This window comes from Bufo bufo, chromosome 5, assembly GCF_905171765.1.
Source record: "Bufo bufo chromosome 5, aBufBuf1.1, whole genome shotgun sequence".
Classification (NCBI taxonomy): domain Eukaryota; kingdom Metazoa; phylum Chordata; class Amphibia; order Anura; family Bufonidae; genus Bufo; species Bufo bufo.
The window spans coordinates 519,388,525-519,406,506 of NC_053393.1; the positions used below are offsets into that span (position 1 = coordinate 519,388,525).

The following is a 17,982-nucleotide window of genomic DNA, read 5'->3' on the forward strand; positions in this document are numbered from 1 at the left end:
TGTTGATGATTATGGCTTACAGCTAATAAAAACCCAAAAGTCAGTATCTTAGAAAATTAGAATATCGGGAAAAAGTTCAATATTGTGTCACTCTAATCAGCTAATCATCACAAAACACTTGAAAAGGTTTCCTAATCCTAGTTTAAATGGTCCCTCAGTCTTGTCTGTACGCTACCCAATCACGAGGAAGACTGCTGACTTGACAATTGTCCAGAAGACAGTAATTGACACCCTCCATAAGGATTGGAAGCCACAAAAGGTCATTTCTAAAGATGCTGGGTGTTCACAGAGTGCTGTATCCAGGCATATTAATGGAAAGTTGAGCGGAAGGAAAAAAGTGTGGTAGAAAAAGGTGCACAGACAACAAAGCCTTGAAAGGATTGCCAAGAAAAGGCCATTCAAGAATTTGGGGGAGATTCACAAGGAGTGGACTGTGGCTGGAATCAGGGCTTCAAGAGCCGCCACACACAGACGTATCCAGGACATGGGCTACAACTGTCCAGGCCCGCTTTTGCCATGAGGTGAGATAAGAATGCAAAGCATCTTACAAAAGGGAATACTAGTGAACGCTTCCATTATGAAAGCACTCACTAGTATGCAGGAGGTGGGGGAGTGAAGTGTGCAGCGTCCCACTACGTGTGTGTGGGCACTGCTTAAAAAGCACTTTTTTATATTATTGAGAATATTAGGTTGTCATGTATAATTTTGCATTTGTGTGACTGCAAAATCCCTGTTAACAGGCCTATTAGGTGCAATTTGCACATCCCACCACTAGATGGGGATAGAGCTTAGGTCTTATATACGCTGCTCAAAAAAATAAAGGGAACACTTAAACAACACAATGTAACTCCAAGTCAATCACACTTCTGTGAAATCAAACTGTCCACTTAGGAAGCAACACTGAGTGACAATCAATTTCACATGCTGTTGTGCAAATGGGATAGACAACAGGTGGAAATTATAGGCAATTAGCAAGACACCCCCAATAAAGGAGTGGTTCTGCAGGTGGTGAGCACAGACCACTTCTCAGTTCCTATGCTTCCTGGCTGATGTTTTGGTCACTTTTGAATGCTGGCGGTGCTTTCACTCTAGTGGTAGCATGAGACGGAGTCTACAACCCACACAAGTGGCTCAGGTAGTGCAGCTTATCCAGGATGGCACATCAATGCGAGCTGTGGCAAGAAGGTTTGCTGTGTCTGTCAGCGTAGTGTCCAGAGCATGGAGGCGCTACCAGGAGACAGGCCAGTACATCAGGAGACGTGGAGGAGGCCGTAGGAGGGAAACATTCCTCAGCAGGACCGATACCTCCGCCTTTGTGCAAGGAGGAAAAGGAGGAGCACTGCCAGAGCCCTGCAAAATGACCTCCAGCAGGCCACAAATGTGCAAGTGTCTGCTCAAACGGTCAGAAACAGACTCCATGAGGGTGATATGAGGGCCCGACGTCCACAGGTGGGGGTTGTGCTTACAGCCCAACACCGTGCAGGACGTTTGGCATTTGCCAGAGAACACCAAGATTGGCAAATTCGCCACTGGCGCCCTGTGCTCTTCACAGATGAAAGCAGGTTCACACTGAGCACATGTGACAGACGTGACAGAGTCTTGAGGCGCCATGGAGAACGTTCTGCTGCCTGCAACATCCTCCAGCATGAACGGTTTGGCATTGGGTCAGTAATGGTGTGGGGTGGCATTTCTTTGGAGGGCCGCACAGCCCTCCATGTGCTCGCCAGAGGTAGCCTGACTGCCATTAGGTACCGAGATGAGATCCTCAGACCCCTTGTGAGACCATATGCTGGTGCGGTTGGCCCTGGGTTCCTCCTAATGCAAGACAATGCTAGACCTCATGTGGCTGGAGTGTGTCAGCAGTTCCTGCAAGACGAAAGGCATTGATGCTATGGACTGGCCCGCCCGTTCCCCAGACCTGAATCCAATTGAGCACATCTGGGACATCATGTCTCGCTCTATCCACCAACATCACGTTGCACCACAGACTGTCCAGGAGTTGGCAGATGCTTTAGTCCAGGTCTGGGAGGAGATCCCTCAGGAGACCGTCCGCCACCTCATCAGGAGCATGCACAGGCGTTGTAGGGAGGTCATACAGGCACGTGGAGGCCACACACACTACTGAGCCTCATTTTGACTTGTTTGAAGGACATTACATCAAAGTTGGATCAGCCTGTAGTGTGTTTTTCCACTTTAATTTTGAGTGTGACTCCAAATCCAGACCTCCATGGGTTGAAAAATTTGATTTCCATTTTTAATTTTTGTGTGATTTTGTTGTCAGCACATTCAACTATGTAAAGAACAAAGTATTAAGAATATTTAATTAACTCAGATCTAGGATGTGTTATTTTTGTGTTCCCTTTATTTTTTTGAGCAGTATATATTCAGGTCAGGCCTAGTTAGTCAGTTGAGACCAGGAAGGAGTTGAGAGTGGTGGAGACGAGAGGATGTAGTTCAGAAGTGAGCAAATCTGAGGTAGTCAGATCCAGTTAGTGGGAGGAAAGATAGAGTGAAGACTTCTCAACACAGATTAGTGAGTGGAGCCAACTTCGCTAGAAGGTGTTTACTCAGATATTTAGGCGCAGAAGAGCGTTTTCCTTCTGTAGCCGGACTATAGACTTGCATCTCTGACCAGTAGGAGAAGAGTTTGCCTCCTTGGAAAAGAAACAAGCATTCCTAGGAATTAATTGGTGATAAGAGCCATTATTGAGGGCCACAGACACCTTTGCACGGTGGAGGTTTATTAGCTTCGGGCAGCCACACCAACCTTCTAAGGGATAGTTGAGTTTTCCTGTCTACAAATATTCAGCTTGTAGGGAAAGACAAGGAATAGGATCTAGGGCATCTAAAGGAACCAGGTACACCTAACCCACTGCTCCAAAACCCACCAAAAACCTGACAAGCTTTAAACAGTGGATTTGCAGAATTATCTCTGTATCATCTAAAGACTGCATATTTGTACTACTGCAACTGAAAGACATCCAAAGTAAAAGTTGCGAGTTGCATCTTACCACTGTCTACCTCATTATTACTACCTATGGTTGTACCACCATTAACGGTACTGGCGTCACGACAAAAACCATCAAAGCACTCAGCCGCAACAAGCACCCTAAGCACCATTAACATCAAGGGCACCTCAACCACCATCTTGGCTGATGCTTCCTACCACAGAGCATGCCCCGGAGGATTTCATGCTGTCCACCTCAACACTGTGCTGCCAGCCCAGGGAGGCTTTCTGCTAACCGTGAGTAAACTGATGAACTGTGTGTTATATTATTTGGCCCCTCATCGGTCCACCGTGCACCTCTCGTGTTCCTCCTGCGACTGGCTGGCTGCAAGTGCTGTGAGCGCTGTACTTACCCCTCCTCCTGCTTGCTCTTCTCAGGTCCCGCGCTGCTTGTCCCGGCTGCCTGGAGTGCCAGGACGTACAGATCGCACTCTGACCTGACGCTGCAGGAAGTCAGGTGACTACAGCGCAGGCCCTGAGAAGAGAAAAGAACGGGAGACCGCCGGACCTGGAAAGGAGTGGTAGAGCAGGAGAGATAAGTTAATTATTTATTTTTAAGTCTGATCTGAGGCCTGAGGCCTGATATTGGGGATCTGGGGCCTGATATTGGGGGGTCTGGAGGTCTGATGAGGGGTCTGAGGCCTGATATTGGAGGTCTGACTGGGGGACTGAGGCCTGATATGGGGGGTCTGGAGGTCTGATGAGGGTTCTGAGGCCTGATATTGGGGTCTGAGGTCTAATATGGGGAGTCTGAAGGTCTGATTGGGGGGTCTGAGGCCTGATATGGGGGGTCTGGAGGTCTGATATTGGGGGGTCTGAAGCCTGATATGGGGAATCTGGAGGTCTGAGGCCTGATATGGGGGGTCTGGAGTTCTGATATGGGGGGGGGGGGGTCTGGAGGTCTAATGGGGGTTTGATACAGCGGTATGGGGGTCTGTTTTGAGGTCTGATATGAGGGTCTGGAGGTCTAATGGGGGTCTGATATGGGGGTCTGGACGTCTAATGGGGGTATTGTATGGCGGTCCAGTCTGAGGTCTCATATGGGGGTCTGGAAATCTAATGGGGTCTGATATGTAGGTCTGTAGGTCTGGTCTGAGGTCTGATATGGGGGTCTGAGAGGTCTAATGGGGGTCTGGTCTGAGGTCTGATATATGGGGGGTTTGGTCTGAGATGGGGGGGTTTCTGACATGGAGGTCTGATATGGGATCTGACATAGACGTCTAAAGAAGATCTGGTCTGAGATGGGGGGGTCTCATCTGAGGTTTGATATGGCGGTCTTATCTGAAAGGTAAGAGGGTATTTTTTGTATTGGCTCACTATCTATGTGGTACCAGTATTTTCAGGGGAACTGTTTCTGATGGGAGGCTGGTGGAGGCTGATTGAGGTTGGGGTCTGATCTGAGGTCTGATGAGGGTCTGATCTGAGGTCCTATGAAGAATGCTGATTTTCCAGCAGGACTTGGCACCTGCCAACACTGCCAACAGTGCCAATACCTGGTGTAATAACCACGGTATAACTGTGCTTGACTGCCAGGAAACTCGCCTGAGCTAAACCCCATAGAGAATCTATGGGATATTGTCAAGAGGTCTATGGGATATTGTCAAGAGAAATATGAGAGACACCAGAGCCAACAATGCAGATGAGCCGAAGGCCAATATCAAAGCAACCTGGGCTGCCATAACACCTCAGCAGTGTCACAGGCTGATCGCCTCCATGCCACGCCGCATTGATGCAGTAGTTCATGCAAAAGGAGCCACAACTGGGACAGACTTTTGAGTAGGCTAACATTTATGTATTAAATATAATTTTTATTGGTTTTATATAACATTCTAATTTTATGAGATACTGACTCATGGGTTTTCATTAGCTGTAAGCCGTAATCATCAACACTAAAATAAATAACGCGTCAAATAGATCACTGTGTGTAATCTATAGAATGTATGAGTTTCACTTTTTGAATTGAATTACCATATTTCTGGACTATAAGACGCACTATTTTTCCCAAACAATGGGGGGGGGGGGAGTGGTATTGTCTTATAGTCCAAATGCTCACTTTCCCTGGTCTTCTGGGTTCCACTGTGCCCTCACCGTTCAAATAGGCGTGCACTATGACCTGACGTTGTGCGCCATCAGGTCACAGTACACATCAAGACCCGGAAGAAGCGATGAAGCAGTGTGTCTGGATCTGTGGCGCCTTCTGGAGCAAGTGAAGTTTTTTTTATTTTCTTTTGTAATGTCCGATCTGAGGCTGATGGGGCTTTGGGTGCGATCTAAGGCTGAGTGGGGCTGGGGGGTGCGATCTGAGACTGACAGGGTCTGATTGGGGGTCTGATCTAAGTCTGATGGAAAATGGGGTCGGATCTGAGGCTGATGGGGCTGATCTGATGCTAATGGAGGCTGGGGGGGGTCTAATGAGGGTTTGAACTCAGATGAAGACGGGGGTCTGATGGGAGGCTGATGGAGGCTTATGATGGTTGGGGTCTGATCTGAGGTCTGATAATGGTCTGATCTGAGGTCCTATGAAGAATGGAGCTCTGATTTGGGGGTCTGCTCTGAGGTCTGATGGAAAATATATTTTTTTCTTATTTTCCTCCTCCAATTCCTAGGTGTGTCTTATAGTCTGGTGCATCTTATAGTCCGAAAAATACCGTAACTTTTTGATGATATTCAGATTTATTGAGATGCACCTGTATGTCTACATGTTCCATAGATATTAAAGCCAGAGCAGGCAGCAGTAGTCTCTCTGGAAATGTTACACTGCTTTCCTGTCTGTATACTCTGCATTTTCTTGCTCTTATTTCCCTGGTCCCCAACACACATGGAAAGTATTCACTCTTTTGATGAGCCTGATGAAGGTCATCAACCTCAAATCTCTATTTATCTATTATATAGTGTCCCAGACCACCAGGGACACTATATAATCTCCAAACCTTAGACAAAAATACTATAATTAACCACTATTGCTACATAAATATATATATACGTTGTATACGCCACTTACGCCAGACCACCCTAGCTATCAAGGAAGCCTTAATAAACCCCAAACCAGAGTCTCCCAACAGCTCCAAAAATGGATCAGACAGGTTGGATTATTGCCAGTCTAATAGTAATGGTTTCCCTGAGATAAGAGGCACACAGTACCGACCAAGTGTTCTTATAAGCACTGCCAGACACATCTGCAGTCTCTCTCCCATGAGAACAAAGGATTGGGCATATTGAAATCCAACAGCCTGATCCTTCTCTACCAGGAGAAATTCATGACTTCCCCCATGCACATGAGATGTTTGGCTGATCCCAGTAGATTTTGGCCATGGGATGATTGACTAATACAATGGCCACCTTTACTTTGCTGTTGTCGAAAACCTCTAAGACAGGGATGATCAACCTGCGGCCCTCCAGATGTTGCAACTCCCAGCATGCCTGGACAGCCCACTGCCATCAGTCTACAGTAGGGATTTGTGGGAGTTGTAGTTTTACAACAGCTGGAGGGCCACAGGTTGGGCATCCCTGCTCTAAGACATGAAGGACTTTGCCAGTGAATCCCATCGATTTCGTCCACAATCTGACAACTGTTACATTGACTACTTTTTTTTTTTTTTTTGCAATCTCAGTAAGTAAACACAGTGATAATAATACTCACTGGTTCAGCTCAACATCCAAGATGAACGACGACCCAAACGCATCTATTTGGAAGCTGACTTGTGCAATGTGGGTGGACTGAAAGAGAAGAATATAATGAGAATTAATGATGGGAGCAAGAGAACAAAATTACAGACAGTTCTTGTTCTCAACCGAGTGCATTACATTACGTTTCTTCAGGTCAATGTCCCAGGGCCAATATCTGGTGGCTGCGGGGGTGGTACTAATGGAAATGTCTCGTGCATCTCATTTTAGTGTCATTTATTAGGTTCAGACCAGACAAATAATGGGTTTATACATATGTTTTTAATTTTGTAACTATGTATCTTATATTTTAAGAGTACGGCCACATGTTCGGATTTCCTGGTGCAGTTTTGGAAGTGAAAATCAGGAGTGGATCATAAATGGAGAAAAAGTATAAAAGGACAGTTACGACTTCTCCTCTTTTCTGAACTCATTCCTGGTTTTGGCTTCCAAAACTGCATCAGGAAACCTAGTGGTTTGGCCGTACCTTAGACGGGACATAATGGAGACACAAACGACCTTCCTGATTTCTATAGACAGTACAGCATTGTATCCAGTGTAGACAATGCACTGTGAGCTATATTGCCTTGACCGATATATTATAGCAAACTACTAAAAAAATGTGTGCTGTTTTTGACTCTAGCTGATAGTTATGGACTGTTTAATGTTTTGGGAAATGTTTCTATTTTGTTGCAGTTTATACATTTATACATAATAAAAAAATTTACATATATAGGTCTTGTTTCTTTTAAAGGTGGTCATTAAAGGGTTAGTCACATCTGGGACATTGATGGCATAGGGCTATGTCCTATGTCCTATCTAGAGAACAGGGCCCCCAAAGTGAAAGATTGCACCGCGCATGTGCAGCGAGCTCGCCATTCATGGCTATTGGCGTTCCAAAAACAGCTGTCTAGGCACGCTTTAAGGGGTTTTCCGAGATATCGTCTTTAAAGGTCATCCGTATCTGATCGGTGGGGGTCTGACACCCAGGACCCCTGCTGATCAGCTGTTTGAGAAGTCACGTTCACAGTTTACCTGGGCCATCAAAAGTCACGTTCATCGGCCACATGGCCTAGGGGGCACAGCTCAGCCCTATTGAAGTGAATGGGTCTGAGCCGCGATACCAAGCACAACCACTATACAATGTTGGTGAGCCTTCTCAAAACAGCTGATCGGTGGGGTCCTGGTTGTCCAGAGAATAGGTCATAAGTATAAAACTATTTTCAGAAGACATAGCAGTGAATGGAGGGCACATCGCACAAGCTCGGCCACCTCTCCATTCACCGCTATGGGACTGGGAAATAGCCGAAGTTATTTTCGGAACTCCCATGGCAGTGAACAGAGGGTGGATGCACATGCGTGCTTGCTCTCTGTTCACTTTAGGGTCCCGAGTTGGACATAGAAGCAGGTCCCAGAGGTGGGACCCGCACCTATCTGATATTGATGACATATCCTAGCAATATACCATCAATGTCCCAGATGGGACAACCTCTTTAAGGGACCTTACTCTACAGCACCTTGTTTTTACTGCACCTTAAAATAAAGCCGGGCATACACGAGATAATAATCAAATGCATTGCGGTTGATCATTTGTCCGTGGAAACCTTCATATGAACAATCCTACCAACAACATGCCAGACTAAACTGATCAACCAAAAAACAGGCTCCCTGCTCCTTGAGCAGAATAGAGAATAATTCGTCAAATTCAAATAATCATGTAGTTTCCAGTTGAAATTTTTAATCATTTCTAGTAGACAGAAGTCTGCCATTGGCCATCACAAATCATTGTTCGTTTTAATTTTTTAAATTATGGTCAACCAAAATAGCCGAAATCGTTCATTTCCCCCAACTTTCATTTCATGTGTTTGGGCACCTTTAAGCGGTATTCCCATCTAAACCATTCATGGCTGAAATCGGAAAACCACCTTATGTAGCAGCCAGGGATGGTAGAGTTATTGAAACAGTCTTAGAAGTGCATGAGAACTATGGAAACCGCTCAGGAGCAATGGAAACATCATAGCACAGCCTACACTAGCCATTGCTTAAGAAGGGTATTCTGTTCTTATCTATGAATGGCTGAAATGGGAACACCCCTTTAAGTTCTGCACAAACTTATGGATGGATAGACGGGATCGGAGGAACCTCTGATCCCAGCCATATGACTCTTTAAATGGTTACTGTACTGTACACAAAACTTTGCATAAAGAAACAGTACAGGTGAACATAAGAGACTTTATAATATTCCTTACTATATAAAAATACCTTGTTCTCCACTTAACAGTTCCCCACCTTTCCTAAACGAATATTCCCTCCAAATTCTGAAGGATTAGAAGTACAGTATATGGAGAAGGGAGCGGGAAGGAGGAATGAGCTGGATTGAGCTACAGTACATGGTGATCTTGGCCGCAATACCAGTCACACGACCAAAGATTGCCCATTCACTATGCTACATTGCAGCACAGTAAAAGTGATTGGAGTTATATTGCATTAGCCAGACGCTTTTGTCTTTTATGCTAACTATTGGTTGGTTTATTCCTTAACAATATTTTATTACAGAATTGTGCGTCAATTTTGGTTCCAAATGTTGGATCTAAGGCCAGGCCCCTTTCTAACAAGCTACATTTTTTTCTGGTAAGCCTTTGTTGAGCTAGGCACAGTGATTTTTTCTAAAACTAGATGTGCCAAAACTGCACCAGAAATGTGCCAAATTCCACTAATCTTCAGCAAACTGAGCTGACTTTTGGTGCAAATTACTGCAGCACGCCAGACCTGCAGGGTATTGCGAAGTGAGGTCACGGTTATGGGCAATCGAGGGTTACTCACTGTGTTGGAGAACCCTGGGCAGGCATGCGGCAGTGAATGAGAGGTAGACAAGAGTTCCTCTGGGGCACACTCGTTATGTAGGGACCAGGCCTGATGTTGTGTGAGGTGCCCTGGATGTTGCAGGTGTTTAGAGTGCCTGAAGCAAGGTCCCTTTTAAGTTTTCGTGATGCCAGTGCCTGTAACGGTGGCACACCGATTTATAGTAGGAATAAGTGAGGTACACAGGTGGTATAGTGAACCAAACATTGCTTTACTTAAAACAGTCCAACTTTGTACATCAAGATGGTAATGCAGTCCCTTATATCAAGTGCTTCACAAGCAGGCTTCAATACAAATACTGGCAGGTATAATTCTGTGCAAGATACTCAGAGGGTAATCCACAACACACTCAGAATCAGGTTGTACCTTTCCTCAGAAATAGTGTACGCTGTTCTTTAGAACTCCTGTCTGGTTTCTATCTCAAGGCCCGGATGCCTAAATGCTGGCTTAAATCCTTGGTAAACTATATCTTCCTCCCGTATGGATTCTTGCTCTCACTTTATAGTTCCTCTGCCCATTAGCTTACTTATCTGAGCTGATGACACTGTCTCTGCTTGACTTGAGGGTAACTGCAGGTTTTCTCCCAGGAGGTCCTGTCCTTCTACTGGGGTGTCTTCTGAGCTAACTAGGGCTCACTTGATCCGCAGGTAGGCTAGGGTTCTGCACTAGCCTCCTGGTCATAGCTAGCAGCCAGGGCTATCAAGCTGCATGTCAGGAGGAGGCCCTCAGCATAGCTCTGGCTGGTGCCTTCTCACTTCTGTCTCCACAGACTCCTGACTATGAACTCTCTCCTCCCTGTCTGGGCCTGAACATTTATACTAGGGGCTCCCTATCTCCCTCTAGCGTCTAGGATGTCTAATTACACCCAACTAGGCCTGCTAAGCATTAACACAGGGGAAACATTGCATATAAAAACACATATAAAATACATTAGATGCATAGTTAAATATAAGATCCCTGTTCCTTGTGAGTAGAAGTAACACGCAAACCAATTGACCCTTGTGTAGTGCCCACCTTCACCTAGTGGGACACTACATTACGACAAGGCCTGGGTGAACTCACATTAGTAAATATGGGCAATAGTGTTATTCCTGATGTACACACACGATGGCTTATTCAGGAAAGTTTAATTGTCGGGGTGAAGAGTGACCACAGCATGATCAATGGGGACTCCTAGTACATTACAATATTGTATAAACGGTTGACCCATCTAGGATATTCAAGGCCTATCGCTGCTGCACTGAAAGTTCCCAAGAGCACAGTAGCCTCCATAATTCTTAAATTGAAGAAGTTTGGAACAACCAGGACTTTTCCTGGAGCTGACCGCCCCTCTAAACTAACTAATCGGGGGAGAAGAGCCTTGGTCAGAGAGGTGACCAAGAACCCAATTGTCACTCTGGCTGAGCTCCAAAGACCCTGTGTGAAGATGGGAGAAACTTCCAGAAGGTTAACCATCACTGCAGCACTTCACCAGTCTATGCTTTTTGGCAGAGTAGCCAGAAAGAAGCCTCTTCTCAGTAAAAGACACTTGAAAGCCGCCTGGAGTTAGCAGAAAAGCACCTAAAGGACTCTCAGACTGAGAACCTAGATTCTCTGGTCTGCTGAACGCGAGGTTGAACTTTTTAGCCTCAATTCTAAGCATCATGTCTGGAGGAAACCAGGCCCTGCTCATCACCTTCCCAATACTATCCCTACAGTGAAGCATGGTGGTGGCATCATCATGCTGTGGGGTATTTGTCAGAGGCTGGGACAGGGAGACTGGTCAGGGTTGAGGAAAAGCTGAATAGAGCAAAGTACAGAGATATTCTTAATGAAAACCCAATCCAGAATACTCTAGATCTCGGACTGGGACAAAGGTTCAACAATACAATGACCCTAAGCACACAACCAAGACAACACAGGAGCGGCTTAGGGACAACTCTGTGAATGTCCTTGAGTGGCCCAGCCAGAGACCTGACTTGAACCCAATCGAACATCTCTGCAGAGACCTGAAAATGGCTGTCCACTGACGTTCTCATCTAACCTGACAGAGCTTAAAGAGGATCTGCAGAGAAGAATGGCAGAAAATCCCCAAATCCAGGTGTAAACCTTGTAATATCCTGCCCAAGAAGACTGGAGGCTGTAGTCACTGCCAAAGGGGCTTCAACTAAGTCCTGAGTGAAGGGTCTGAATACTTATGTCAATGCAAGACTTTAGTTTTTTTCTCTTCAATAAATTATTAAATTAAAAAGATTTATAACATTCTATTCTCACTTTCTTGCTATGGGTTGTTAAGTACAGAATAAATGGGAAAACTTTATTTTTTATTTTATTTTAGCACAAAGAACATAAAAAAATGTGACAAAAGTGAAAGGGTCTGAAGACTTTTTATATACCCACAGTGCCCCAAAAAAGCCCCAATGTCTCCTGCCTGAAACAAAGCCTCCTTCCACCACATCGATGCAAAAGTTTAAAAAAATAAAAATAAAAAAATAAATAAAAAGCCATGATGAAATGCAAAAAATGAAAAAAAATAATAATAATAGCGCGATATTAAAGCCCAAACAGGCTTAGTTATTAAGGGGTTAAACTGACAGCACTTGTGACTACCATGCCACGGACATGACAAAGAACATTCAGCTCCTTTACACATTTAAAAAAAAAGATATATTTCAGCAGATAAAAAAAACACAGAGGAGCTTGTAAATCAAGCATAGCATCAAATTAATTTACAGTGCAATTAATTTAATGTAAACTACAAGTAGAAAAATAAGCAGATGCAGCCAACACCCACTGCTATATTCTGGGTGCCAGAAAATGCCACCCCCAATATCAAAGAAGCAAATATGGTCCTTGGGTTCTGTTAACTTAAATAGATTTAAAAGTTTTGACCTGTTTCCATTATACAAAAGTGTTAGGACTCTTTCACACTTGCGTTGTCCGGATCCGGCGTGTACTCCATTTGCCGGAATTACACGCCGGATCCGGAAAAACGCAAGTGTACTGAAAGCATTTGAAGACGGATCCGTCTTCAAAATGCGTTCAGTGTTACTATGGCAGCCAGGACGCTATTAAAGTCCTGGTTGCCATAGTAGTAGTGGGGAGCGGGGGAGCAGTATACTTACCGTCCGTGCGGCTCCCCGGGCGCTCCAGAATGACGTCAGAGCGCCCCATGCGCATGGATGACATCATCCATGCGCGTGGGGCGCCCTGACGTCACTCTGAAGCGCCCTGGGAGCCGCACGGACGGTAAGTATGCTGCTCCCCCACTCCCCACTACACTTTACCATGGCTGCCAGGACTTTAGCGTCCTGGCAGCCATGGTAACCATTCAGAAAAAGCTAAACGTCGGCTCCGGCAATGCGCCGAAACGACGTTTAGCTTAAGGCCGGATCCGGATCAATGCCTTTCAATGGGCATTTATTCCAGATCCAGCCTTGCGGCAAGTGTTCAGGATTTTTGGCCGGAGCAAAAAGCGCAGCATGCTGCGGTATTTTCTCCGGCCAAAAAACGTTCCGGTCCGGAACTGAAGACATCCTGATGCATCCTGAACGGATTTCTCTCCATTCAGAATGCATTAGGATAAAACTGATCAGGATTCTTCCGGCATAGAGCCCCGACGACGGAACTCTATGCCGGAAGAAAAGAACGCAAGTGTGAAAGAGCCCTTTTACGGGGTTGTTCTTTTTTGGGTGGCCTTCTACCAACCCCCCCCCCCCCTCCCCAGTAGCATACTTATCTGCTCCCGGCTGCTGGGATCCAGCTCTTTCAGTCCCCAGCTGCCACGCTCTGGATGTCAATATCTTGTCTGATGCGAGTTACGTGACACTGCTGCAGTGGCCACCACCGAACAGGAAGTTTACCAATATGGAATCAGAATATGGTGTCTGAAGGAGGCAGAACCTGGGAGCAGGTAAGTATGCAGGTTTCGCAGGTCCAGCCACCTGGGGAGGTCTGGCAGAAAACCCCCCTGAAAAATGAACAACCCCTTTAAGGATATAAAGAGTTTGGAGTTTAGACACAAAAACCTTCTCCAGCAGTCTCCTGAACTTTGGTTCCACCTTCATTTTGCTGGCACACAGCACCTAGACACTGTGGCAGGCTCTGCCTACTGGATCAGTGCAGCGTCTCTGGGTGGTATGCAGCTGCTGAAGAACCTCTATTTTTTTAAAACAGACATAGAACACTATATGCCAATTAATTACCATTCAATCGGCAAACCACAAATTTTACAGGAAGAGATAAGCAGTGCCCATGTACACCGCTCATCTGTATCCAATTATCGGGTTCTGACGTCAGTATATGATGTATATAGAAATATTATTTTTGGACAGGTCTATGGAATTTCATCGAGGTATATTAGATGTACATATATTATCTAAATGCACTGGCCTATAATACCGTGTTCTTCACCCTATAAGACACGCTTGTTTCCTCCAAACGTAGAGGAAAAGTGTCAGTGCGTCTTATAGGGCGAATACTAATGAATGCTTCCATCATGGAATCGCTCATCGGTACAGTGGGACCGGGGAGCGGTGAATACAGCACTCCCTGTGCAGGTTCTGTACTCAGTGCTTCCCGGTCTTCATCTGCCAGCGCCTGTGCACAGGACGTGGACGCACTCTGTGACCTCACGCTGTGCGACGTCTCGTCATAGCACAGCGAGGCAGGAAGAGCGCTGGATCTCAGGAGCGGTGGTGGAGGTGGTAGTGTCCGAAACAGAAGAGGCAAGTTATTTTATTATTTTTTGTCTGATCTGAGGTCTGATTCACATTGGGGGTCTGATCTGAGGTCTGATTGAGAGTCTTATTAATATTGAAGGTCTAATTGGGGGTCTGAGCTGAGGTCTGATGAAAAGAGGTTTCTTATTTTCCTCCTATAAAACCTATGGTACATACAAATTTTCCATACATTCTGAGAAACATAATATTTGCAGTTGGTGTGTGTCCGTTCATTGGGTAATCGTATGGGACTTGCTAACAGGACATTGAATATCTTCCCTATATAGAAGGATGTTCGGGGCATTATTCAGCTTGATTACACTCTCTGCACTCTTAGAAAGCATAAAGATATAAATGATTAATTGGGAAGCTGCTGCTGAGCATTGTTGAGACCAGAGAGGCCGCTGGTTTTTAGCAGTCACATCAGGTTCAGGTTGTCCCTGGCCGATAAACATGTCCCCTGAGAACAGATACCGTATCTGAGATACGTCATATACAGGAACAAGGGATAGCACAGAGAATCCTAGGAGACTGGTGACAACACATAGTTGCACATGAATTATACATTATATGCAGAAGTTTATGCTTATTAGACTATGGCACAAGGTCTATTCATTTTTTACAAATCTGTTTTTATTGAAGAAACACAGAATATAACAATGCAGCAGTAACAAACTGCAAGATAAAGGACACCATGAGTCATGGAAAGGGTGAAAATTGGCAGATGTGACCTACAGGAAGGTATCAATGACAATGATGGTTTTGATGGGCCTCCATCACCATTTAGACTAAGGAGGATATCTCTGACAGAGGACTGAAAAAAAGCAAGTTGATAGCCATGTAAAAAGGGCAAACACTTATTCCCGAGGCCAATTATAGACAGAACCACGAGGCAGACACACAAATCCTCTAAGGTGCTCTGCCCAAATGTCTCAGCCAAGGGATCCAAACTCTAAGGAAGCAATCATGTGTGATCCTGTCAACTGCTCGGCTCCTCCATGCAGCATGGTCTAATTTACCTTCTCTATCCGCTCTTTCTTTGATGGAAGAAGTTTTTGAAGCCAATGCAATAAAAGCATTAAACACAGCCAATATGTGGGTAACTAAGGATTTTGCAGAAGAATGGGGAGGACCATGCTAGCCACCAGTCCAATAGAAATTATAAAACTACATAACGGAACCTGCATTTATATGACATTGTAATTGGTGGAATCAAATATTATCTATACACCACAGTGTGTTTTTATCGCTACCTAGCAGGAGGAACCATAACTTTTATAGTGTATAGTGCTGGATGGGATACAACCCTTGACTATTGCTGGATACTCTGCTTTTAACCCCGTCCGGTGCCATTACAGCTTTCATCGGATCCAGGGATGCAAGTACCAACATGCATGCTGAGCCCACTATATACTTCTCCTGGAGCCAAATGGCTACTGGTAGGTTCTATATAAGCAGACTCCGTTTTATACTTACTTTAAAACCAGCCTCCAGGACAGATTGACTGGTCAGGTGTGCATGACTGCATGGAGATCGCCACGGCTCCAATACATACTACAAAGAAAAAATGTGGGGGATTCAATCAGCACAACCCTGTATGCAGGTGCACATCGCTATGGCGAAATACACATACAAAGAAAAAGACACAAATGCAATAGCACTCTGCAACCAGCACTCTGCCCTGCCTCTATGCTGGATGAGGCATTGGTGTACATTTTGGCCAAAGCGTAATAAGCCACTCACTACTCATAGAGGCGACCTTGACGTGCTGGTTGCAGAGTGCTATTGCATTTGTGTCTTTTTCTTTGTATATGTATTTCGCCATAGCGATGTGCACCTGCATATAGGGTTGTGCTGATTGAATCCCCCACATTTTTTCTTTGTAGTATATATTGGAGGTGTGGCGATCTCCTTGGAGTCATGCACACCTGACCAGTCAATCTGTCCTGGAGGCTGGTTTTAAAGTCAGTATAAAACGGAGTCTGCTTATATAGCACCTACCAGTAGCCATTTGGCTCCAGGAGAAGTATATAGTGGGCTCAGCATGCATGTTGGTACTTGCATCCCTGGATCCGATGAAAGCTGTAATGGCACCGGACGGGGTTAAAAGCAGAGTGTGCTTGGCGTGCACGCTGACCTGCATTCCCTGGACTTTGTGTGGCTGTCATGGCCCATAAACAGGTAGGAACTAGTGTTAGGGACCACTCCATAGAGACGACCTTGACGTGGTGAGTGGCTTATTACACTTTGGCCAAAATGTACACCAATGCCTCATCCAGCATAGAGGCAGGGCAGAGTGCTGGTTGCAGAGTGCTATTGCATTTGTGTCTTTTACTTTTGTAATTGCTGGTAATTATGAATTTTGCATAGATACAGAGTTATTCAATAAAATGTATCTGTAGAGCGCCACCTGCTGTTTGTTTCTTTTCTGATTTCTTTGTCCTGCTCACTGAGATGGCCGCACATGCTCAGTTTCATCCTTCTGAGCAGTGATAGGGAGAGCATGGACACGCCCCCTGAGCTGTGATAGGGAGAGCATGGACACGCCCCCTTAGCTGCAGCAGAAAAGACACTCCCCTTGAGCTATCAGCTTGATATAAATCTAGCAGAACAATGAATGGGGAGATCTCTGGATCCATGTGAGGTACAGGGCTGGTTCTAGCTTTGGTAGAAAGAGATTGTCATGTACAATAGGATGTCCGATTTTCATTTTTTTACATTAGTCATAGGATAACCCCTTGAAATAACCCATTGGATGGGGACAGGTCAGGCCAGAGATGTGCTGGCCGTTTAAGAACCACGGAGTGTGTGTGTGCACCCTAAGAAAGCAGAGCAGGAACGAACAGGCAGGGAACAAGATGGCCAGCAGACACAAATGGAAGGAAGAAGCGAGATGTAGCAGGAACGAGCCGCTGGCAGAAAACAGTTGCTGAACGGTTGAGTATTTTGGCGGCAACAAACTAGTGAAAAAACTATGCTAAAATACTGGCATGCTAATAATGGCAATCAGCACCGGTAAAGACAAATGAAATGGATCAGTATCAGACTCATCTTTATATTTTCAGGTAAGAGTAGGTGCCATCTTGAGTGATCTGCCTAGACTGAAGGCTGTCTTCTTACACAAGGTCAGCTTGATTTTTTGTGGATTTTGATGTTCTAGAAAGCTCTAGTCACCATTTTAATGGAGCAGTGTCACTGGCTATAAGGATCTTGATCAGACTCTGGTGAGGATCTGTAGGTCTCTGCGGTCATCACATTCTATGGTCACGCGTTGTCCCATTGTGACACCTTATTGACCATTTTCTCTAATTATCTACATCAGCAAGCTTCTATCGTATAGAACTGCAGAGGAACATCTCCATAGTAAGGTCCCCAGCAGCAGACTGCTGACGCTGAAACCTCTGTCTAACATACTATCTCCAATATTCCCTTTTTAGGTCCAATTTTTTATTTTTTTATTTTTTTCTGACCTGAAATAATATATATATTCCTGGCTGCATGCGACCACCACTAGGGGGAGCTAACATCATATAAATGTATGCAATACTGAAGCCAACGAAGGCTGTATAAGTAAGATCTCTTAGTGGATGCAGGTAGTATGACAGCATCAGGGCAAACAATGGAAGCAATTCAGTACTGGGCCACCCAACACTCCAGGTGTCATAGTAGACACTTGCCCAGCCTCTAATGGTAGGTGATCAACTAATTTCCACTTTCTATCAAGAGAGGGTTGTGTCTGGTATTGCAGTT

The 17,982-nt window shown here is 45.2% G+C and overlaps 1 protein-coding gene across 6 annotated transcripts in view; it reads right to left on the minus strand.

The window, feature by feature from the left end:
- The window catches only part of ADAM22 (ADAM metallopeptidase domain 22), a 281,199-nt gene that overhangs the window by 223,971 nt on the left and 39,246 nt on the right, over window positions 1-17,982 (minus strand). For all 6 annotated transcript variants that reach the window (XM_040434533.1, XM_040434530.1, XM_040434531.1 and 3 more), the window contains exon 3: window positions 6,648-6,724. In XM_040434533.1, coding sequence (XP_040290467.1) covers window positions 6,648-6,724 — 77 coding nt within the window. The remainder of the gene's footprint in view (window positions 1-6,647; window positions 6,725-17,982) is intronic.